This window comes from Cenococcum geophilum (assembly GCF_001692895.1).
Source record: "Cenococcum geophilum 1.58 unplaced genomic scaffold K441scaffold_1, whole genome shotgun sequence".
NCBI lineage: Eukaryota > Fungi > Ascomycota > Dothideomycetes > Gloniales > Gloniaceae > Cenococcum > Cenococcum geophilum.
Window position 1 is genome coordinate 4,798,054 of NW_027137559.1, and position 8,318 is coordinate 4,806,371.

At 46.3% G+C, this 8,318-nt stretch overlaps 3 protein-coding genes across 3 annotated transcripts; 1 reads left to right on the forward strand and 2 right to left on the reverse strand.

Annotated features, from left to right (window-relative positions):
• Positions 1–3,051: 3,051 nt before the first annotated feature.
• K441DRAFT_691898 (uncharacterized protein) lies at positions 3,052–4,029 on the reverse strand (the record flags this gene model as incomplete). Its single annotated transcript, XM_067652519.1, has 3 exons — positions 3,052–3,075; positions 3,157–3,618; positions 3,703–4,029. The coding sequence occupies 3 exons, from the start codon at positions 4,027–4,029 to the stop codon at positions 3,052–3,054; spliced, it is 813 nt and encodes a 270-aa protein (XP_067510509.1).
• A 340-nt stretch (positions 4,030–4,369) lies between these two features.
• Positions 4,370–5,926, reverse strand: K441DRAFT_600111 (uncharacterized protein). Its single transcript, XM_067645182.1, has 3 exons — positions 5,699–5,926; positions 5,168–5,363; positions 4,370–5,082 (listed from the first exon to the last, which is right to left on the reverse strand). Exons 1-3 carry the CDS (start codon positions 5,859–5,861, stop codon positions 4,656–4,658), a joined length of 786 nt encoding a protein of 261 aa, XP_067510510.1. The 5' UTR covers positions 5,862–5,926; the 3' UTR covers positions 4,370–4,655.
• Positions 5,927–6,768: 842 nt separating this feature from the next.
• K441DRAFT_600114 (GAF domain-like protein) lies at positions 6,769–7,934 on the forward strand (the record flags this gene model as incomplete). The annotated part of the gene is made up of 4 exons (XM_067645183.1): positions 6,769–6,870; positions 7,007–7,011; positions 7,077–7,380; positions 7,475–7,934. Coding segments are annotated over 4 exons (522 nt in total), but the record flags the coding sequence as incomplete, so codon positions are not given.
• Positions 7,935–8,318: the final 384 nt, after the last annotated feature.

Sequence of the window (8,318 nt, forward strand, 5' to 3'; positions counted from 1 at the left end):
GTCGTCTATAAAATTTATCTGGTCTACTATAGATGAGACATCATCGGGTCTACAGTGTTTCTCGAGGACAGCCAACACTTGATTTACCTTATCAAGATTCCGTAAGAGGACTTCGGCGTCATCCAATACAATATTATTCGAAGTCGATGAGAATGAGCTAGACTGGCCTTATGATTCAGATACGCATGNTGTATGTTGATCAGGAGACTTCGTAGGCGTGGGGTTCTTATCATTTGCTTTTATCCAATGATATAGACGCTCATTGTATTTCGGCAGCGACTGAATACAACGTCCCAAATCGGTGTCTTCACTAAATAAGCAGCCATATCTGTTGTCAATTTTGCTCTCTAGCATTCGCTTGTCGTCTTCGGCATATTGGATTTTGGCCTGTAGGATGTCCAACTGATGTTCTTGAGCTTGCCTCTCCTGTTCAGTTTGACGAGATTTGTTTTGAAGCTCTTGCTGTAGCCTGCTCTACAACTCCTCCATTTCTTTGATCTCTTGTCGAAGTGTTCCGTTTCCTGAAGATGCGGTTGGCACTCTCTGTGTATCCTCTGAAGTGCAGTTAAGATATCCTTAGATTTATTTAATAAATTGTCAGCATATCGGACAGCGTTCACTTTTATATCTATTTGAATAGGTGTTGTAGGGGAGGATAGTAATTCTCGCCGTTCGACCTCTTTCTCTATGTATTCTAATATCTGGCCCTGCTGATACTAATCCTGGTAGGCCGCTTTGAACTCTTCCTCACCGTCTATGTATAGGACTTTGTTTTGAAGGGCTGCCTCGTGTTCTAGCTTCATTTGCGTAAGTTGCTCTTTTGTTGGGAAGGCTAAGTGCTGCTGTTCACCAGCACTTAAATGGTTTGCACCAGCAGCTTGCGTTGATGTCTTTAAAGCAGTGCTTTTATCAACATTCAATATCAGTATAAGGCCGTATTGATATTAATATTGAATATTGAATATAGTACAGTCTTGGCGTAGTGTTTTAATTGAAAGTACGCTCTACACCCCTGGGCTCTGGTGGAGCTTCAAAATAGCTGCCCTCTCGCGACTGCTCTCTCACCACTATCGTCACCTTCGTGATCCTTGGCGTGGTGTAGCAGGTGTCAGCTGCTCTCCAGACTTGCCAAGAGCTCAGAAGCCTCTCGTACTACATTCGTCGCCATAAGCCTCCCCCCGGCGGTAATATTACTTTGTAGCTAGCTCTTCAAGCACTCCGTATGTTTAATATTCGTACTACCTAATGATATGCGGTCCTATGAAATTGTTCGCCGTGCACCTAAAAAGACACGCTCGGCCTCTGCCGACATTAACGATATAGACAATATATCAATAGCCTTGAGAGAGTCGTGGGTAGTCGGCTAGTTCCATTCGCACATTAAACAGTACCATATTCGATTCTTGCCGTCGCGAATATATTCATGAAGAAGAGGATCGCGGGCAAGCTGCTAAGCAGTAGTAGCTACTCTGCGCCTTTTACGAGGCGACTTGAGTACTTTGAGTGCAAGAGATTTTGGAGGCACTGTCATGGCTGTGCCCGAGCTCACTGGACTTGACATCAGAAGAGACGAACCGAACTCGCCTGGCGATACCTGTAGCTCTCTTAACTTCCTTGCCTCCAAGTTCGGCTAATATCAATTCAGATTTTCCATCCTCGTTAGCTTTCGTTTTACCTTTTCCCGACTCATTTGAACCGCCACTAGCCTCTTTGACTTCCAGCAGTACATCCACCCTGCCTTTCACAACCTTAGCAGTCTTATGCTCTGGAACATTCTCCTTTAGGCTCGTGGTGCGGGCCAGAATTTTTGCATCATGACTAGTTTAGCTGGTAAGGCAGTTTTACGGTATCATGGTTGCTTGTCCGTACTAGCCGACGATTGCGAGTCGGTACTGCCGCTGGTTCACCGGATCCTATATTAGGTTGCAGCGGGCTTTGAGTATCTTCCTAGCCCTCTTCAGCGCCAGTTACGGCTTCGTCTTCAGGAATGTCAGGAAGTAGCTCCAGTACTTTAGCTTTCCCCTTCCGCCTAGGCGCAGACGACCGTCTCGGCAAGTGGTCAGCCGGAGATGAAGAGCTGTCTCTCAGAGGCGGAATCTTCTGAATTTCTTTGAGTGGACTAAGCACGGGTCAACTAAGCACCGTCCTTGGCAGAACTAGGCTGACTTGGTGAGTTATTATGGTCTTCGTCTTCAACGGCGGTTACAGAAGAGCTAGTATATCCACTGCTATTCGAATTTGACCGTGGCTGTGATCTCCTGTCTGCCTCAGAGTCGGACGAAGTCTCTTTCTAAAAGTCTAAATCCTGCTGACTCTCTAGGCGCTGCGAATAGCGAGGTTGCCAGTCTATTCGGAGAGACAGGCCGTTCCGGAGACGGCGAGCTTGAATTAATCGAAGGGGTTGCTCGAGTTCGAGTAATACGCGGCATTGTAGGAGGTGTTTGGATTTCCGTAACAGTTCTACTCTTGCGGAAAGGTGAGCCTACTTTTCGACTGCCCTTCGTAGGGTACCATAAGACCAGGCAGACTTTTTATTGCCAGGTTGCACCGTCTCTTCCGAAGCGTAGAGCTGCTCATTGGAGCCCGGAAGCTCAGAATTACGCATTGGGGTACACCCGATATTGGATGTATGTCTTCTGGGCCGGGGACCAAGACTGCTAGACCGCCATCCTGCAGGCTTTCAGCATCCATATCGGCGGCATCACCTCCTTGACCTTCTTCATTCGGATCATGAGTTTCAGCAGATTGCGATTTAGGCCCTTGCGGAGATCCCATGGCAGCAATCAACATGCGCTCTACCGAGTTGTTGAGAGTACGTAATACACTACCATCTCCTCTAAGTCCCACACTTTCAGAAGGCCGAAGGATTCCGACACGGATTAGATTTGGTATGGCGGGGTTCCTGGAAGCTGGTCTAATGGTTTTCACTGGGAAAAGCACTCGAAAATAGGAGGTGTGACATCTTTCTGAGCTTTGTCACTGCTGGAGTCAATATCTGGTGACAGTGGCGTTGACTTCCTCGGTATGTCAAACGAAGATCGGTTCCGAGTGCTAGGGGGTTTGTTGCCTCCGAATCTACAATATGTAAGCTTCAAGCAACGAGGGCGCCATTTAAATGCCAAATTACACAGGCAAAATTTATATTGGATGACTCACCATCTTGGCTTTAAATATCAGAGTCCTTTTTCGAAGCTTTGAATCAATATTAGTTGATTCTGACTCTTGGGCGATTATAGCGTGAGGGGAGATAGCGGTATACGTCAAAGGCAGCTTAGACTTGGTCGAAAGCACTATTTCGGCCTTCGCTTTTTCCGGAATGGTTGTCTTTTTGTGCCGGCGAGTGGGCGAGCTGCAGGAGCGGGCCGGCGAAGACGTGACGTCGAAATATAGTGTCATAGCTGTCGGAAGTGGCGCTCGGTGGCGTGTTGCGTCAAAACTGAGGTTTCGGTAGCTGACCCTGCTCCAATGCGCAGCAGCAAGGCCACTAAGATGCGAAGACCGGTCGGACATGACTTTAGGCTTTGGGCTGCTGTCGACGATGATTTTAGCTGGAGTGGATAGCAGATTACGACCATCGCGAGGAATGACAGTTGGGGACGGTGGATCGGTAGTAAAGGTCTGTAAGCGTAATTAGCTAAGTGCATAAAAATATTAGTTTAGGTAACACCGTTGGTTGGTGGATGGTCTTGGAAGTTTCCAGACCATTGGGTCTAAACCTGAGTCTCCATGATAAGTTATGGGGGCCATTTGGGGAAATTTCTGCACGAGTGGTGTGAAGAAGCAGAGGAAGACTAAAGGTACTCGAGTACGAATCTCATTGTTATCATTGTTTAACCCCCGCGCCATTTCGGCATCAAATGCTTGGGCACTTCGCAACCGTCTCCGGTACTGTTCTCGATCGCTTCTCGGCGCCGGGACAGGCTGCGGAGCCTGTGTAGAAAGTTGTTTTGGACTGGCTGTCTTAGTAGGAGAGTTTCTGTGAGAAAATTTTCGGGAACCGGGCGGAGAGCCGCTATTACAACGCTTCATGATGAATGGGAGTTTTAAGGGATGATTCAATTAAGTAATAAAGGGCTGTTCCGGGAATGGTATGTAATACGTAAGCAACTAGAATGGTAAGTTGTATAAATCTTGTTGATGAACGAGACCGATATTGTGGTGAAGATGTGTTTTAAAGAGAGGAAGGAAGAAGTTATGCTCAGACATTCTAAGGGAAACGTAAGCTATGACCTCGTTGTAGCTTGAAAGAACAAAAAGGTTTCCCGTAAGTGCCGGCGAGCTAAGCGGGGAAGGAAGATACGAGGGTTGTCTGGTGACAAAGATGTTTGGGAGTCGAGAAATCCTGCCATGGAAGGTGGTTAAGTGTAGGGTAGAGGTGACTGCTTGTCATTTGAGAACTGAAAAGATGAAAGAGGGTATTCTTAAAATTCGTGGTTAGGAGAGTTTAAGAATGTAGAAGGAGAAGCTCGACTCTTAGTAGGAAAGTGCAATAAGTTTGTATCGAAACCCCGTACTCCAAAAAAGACTCCTTCCCGATTCCATGTAAAACCCGGCCTGTCAAAGCAAGCACCGGTGGCTTGTCCAAACGCCTATCCCTACCCCCGATTATTCCCTACGCCACTACAAAAGAAAACTTTGTAAGCCAACTTTTTTTCTTACCAACTTGCGATCACGTTTTCCAGCTTTACACCCTCGTCTTCCATCTCCTCCATTACCTCATCTTGGTCGTCCTCGCCTCCTTCCTGTCTTCCCGACCGCGCTTGCCCCTCTCCAAATTTCTCACCAATTCTTCCCGCAACTCTAATAGCCAGAGTTTGCGTTTTAGTCAATTCCGTATTCAAGGCCCCATCGTGAGTGACAAGATTTGGTTGAATCGTAGTTTGAGGATTGCGGTAAGGTTCCAGCAAAGTCAAAAGCGTCTTGTAGGTGTAGATTTTCTGCGCCAGATTCAAGCGTTGAGCTGAGAGGGAATGAAGGCGGGTGAGGGTTGCAGTGTATGCTTCTTGATTGAAAGCCTGATCGTCTTCAGTGGTAGGCGGAGGAGAAGAATTTTCCCAGGCGGGAGGCAGTTTGGCTATGTTTCTATACTTTGGTCAGCCCTTTCCCTGTTAATGGAGGAGAATTTTAAGCGGTCTATTCGATGGGTTCACAACAAGATGAGACGTACTCATCTAGTCTTAAATTATCGCAGACTCTAGGGACATTGCTTGTAGTTTCTTCCCCATTATGTTCAGCCTCAGAGTCCTGTACTTCGAGCTCTGGTGCAGCAGAGTTCCAATAGAGTTCATCAATCTGCTCAGCAACGTGTCGAATGGATAGTGAGCCGTAAGCAACTTTTGTATGTCGCCGAAGACGACGATTCACTGATAGTACGAGAAGAATTAGTGATAGAAAACGACATAGGGCGAGATCCTATAAGGTAGATGCGAATGAATAAGGCTTGAATAAGAAGTGGAAGGGCGGCATAGCTGAACAGGAGCAATGTTGTGTGGCAGATTGGGTATGCCTTTCGATTTTTGAAATATAATGGCTGCAAAATATGAAGAATGAGAATTTCAATAGCTTCAGCTTAGGGAAAACCAGGATGTACATGACCTCGTGGTCTATGAGACATCATTCCCTAGCGTTTTGGACTTGGGCAAACTAGACGCGATTTCGTTTACGATGTCAATGAATCAAAAACAGTAAATCCGCGTACCTTCACGCGTAACATCCCGGATAACACTTCCTGGAATATTTCCAGCTTCTTCGTCTCTACCCAGCCATCGCTCCGATGGTTGTAATTGTTGAGAGAGGATGCGCGTCTGAGTACGGAGAAAAGAGGATTTAAGCGCAATAATAGTGTGATGGTTTGTCGCCATGAGATAACACAAGCAGGATCAAGCTATTCCAGAAGTCAAAATTCTAATACTTCATATAGTTTTCGATGGTGATGTTGGAGAAATCAGTCGTGGAATTGGTTGGCTGTTTCCGCATCAAAAGTCTTGGCACACGCGACATCACGTGTGCTGATATATCCCTTGCACCGATATTTTGCGTCCATAGCAATCAAGTCCCTGGACTTTCGCAGCTCTTCCAGTGGGCGTTCCCGAGTGGATCTCTCCTGCGGCGCAGCACTGGCCTGACATGATGGAATAAAATGAAACTAGGTATCCGTGAAAGATGAAAACTTTCGAGGTTGACGAAGCAGGGTTCCGTCTGGAAAAGCGCCGGCGTCCATCTAGAAGTGGTCCGTGCGGAACACCGAGCTCAAAAATACACGTATATTGTATGTAGATTCAAGCAATAGATTTTTATCAACCATGCCTTCTAAACGTACTTCTGATGATATGGATCTTGTTGAACCGACCCAATATCGAGTTGATCCAAATCGCAAGGTAAAAGAACCTCCTCCACAGCCATGGCCCCTGCCTGCTTCTTCACATTCTTCTGATCACGGAGCCTTGATCCTATTGATATTATTGGCTAGTTCTTATCGATAACAGATGGACGCAAATCAGCGTTCCAAGGGATATGCTTTCCAGATGGGTCGGCGTTCTGCATATCGGCACCATGTCGCAGATCAAGATTTTCCAGCCAATAAATGTAGGCCTTTTGAGCGAAGTGGCTCGTGCGATGTTGAATTCCATGATGAAAGGCCTAACTCCATGCCACTGCCAGTGCTGTAGCCGCCAACATTTCTTATTCGTCGAACCATCCCCTTTAGCCATGGTGAGAATTATGTTTTTCGCTTTACTCACAAGAGCAGTGGATTGAGTTGAATAGGCCCACGCCGAAGCGTCCACCTTCGCGGAAGGTCTTACGAAGCAGGAAGTCTACGCCCAGGTACTTGAGCAAGCCCGGGCTCTGTTGGAGGAGCAGAGGAATTGGGTGGGCACCTCATACTCTGAACGCATATCATTCTCAGTGCCTCGCAACATTATCCTTCACTGCACAACGGTTACTACTCACTTCCACAACGCGCCGCACAGACTTACATAGAATATAGGCTGACGGATTATTGCAGGTCTGGTAAAACCTCTTCTACGCGTGCCCCCAACGCGACTCGCTGTACTTCGCTGATGGCTGAAAGCTAGTAATCTTTCAAACACCGCTTCGCTCCTCTACCATGCCCTCCGTTCACTTCCGTTACCCTCAAATGCAACCAACTGGTGCGGTTTCTACGTCCTAGACCCGAAGAATCCGGGTCAATTGATACTAGGTCCCTTTCAAGGACACGTCGCGTGTCAAACAATCGCATTCGGAAAAGGCGTTTGTGGGACTGCTGCAGCGACTCAAGTCACACAACTGGTCCCCGACGTGGAGGCGTTTCCAGGTCATATTGCATGCGACAGTAATAGCAAAAGTGAGATTGTCGTGCCAATAATACAAGGAGATAAGGTTAGTGTATCTTGGAGGTTCCATGGAACTAATGCTACGGAATAGGCGCAAAACGCTCGGTTTGGAGATTGGATATTGACACTGCCGTCGATAGGTAGCCGCCATCATTGACATCGACTGCGCAGAGCCCTCGGGTTTTGATTCTGAAGACCAAGCTGAATTGGAAAATCTCGCTCGATTACTTGCCGAATCTTGCGATTTCTGACGAACACCACTGGATCGTTTGTAGAAGTGAATTTGCCTAATCACTGCGAAGGAAGTAGCGCTAATTACTGTATGTTTCCTGGATAGAAGTATGTAGTGTTCTAAGGCGTATCACCTTATGTGCGACCCTTAAATTTGTGAGTGGCATTTCAGTTCAGCATATTCAATGGAAAGATGTGCCGGATAAAAGGTAAATTGATGGCTCGCGGCCTTTTCAAGCAGGTCTGCTCCTCTTTCTATCCTACGGGACTACCGTTCTTCGTAGAACGACTTCGTCGAGCGCAACGCTCAATTAACGTGTTCCACCACCGAGCTGCGCACACTACCGAGCTGCGCACCCCAAAAACCACCAAAAATCGGAAAAACTGCACCTTAATATCTCAACAAGGGCTTAATAATAAATTATGAAATTTTATAATTAGCTTTTTATACCTATATTAAGACTTTTAATTCTAGTGTAATAAGCCTGGCCGTTATTAAAATATTGGGTTTTTGCCCCTAATCTTAAGCTAAATTGCTATATCTTTAGAGCTATTAGATTACTTTTTAAATCTAATAAGAGGTTTAAAATAGGTATAAAAGGCTAATTATAAAATTTCATAATTTATTATTAAGCCAGTGTTAAGATATTAAGGTGTTGTCTCGTTCCCAGACCTTCTTGCCAAGGCTTAAGTTTCCAAGCCGCTAGCCGCTTTTGGCAAGCCCTTCGTAAGAAGGTCTTGTCAGATAGTTCA

Coding starts and splice junctions, on each gene's coding strand:
- K441DRAFT_600111 (XM_067645182.1), bottom strand. CDS start 5,861: ATGGCGACAAACCATCACACTATTATTGCGCTTAAATCCTCTTTTCTC. Junction 5,364..5,698: donor CCGGGATGTTACGCGTGAAG/GTACGCGGATTT, acceptor TCGTACTATCAG/TGAATCGTCGTCTTCGGCGA. Junction 5,083..5,167: donor GATAATTTAAGACTAGATGA/GTACGTCTCATC, acceptor ACCAAAGTATAG/AAACATAGCCAAACTGCCTC.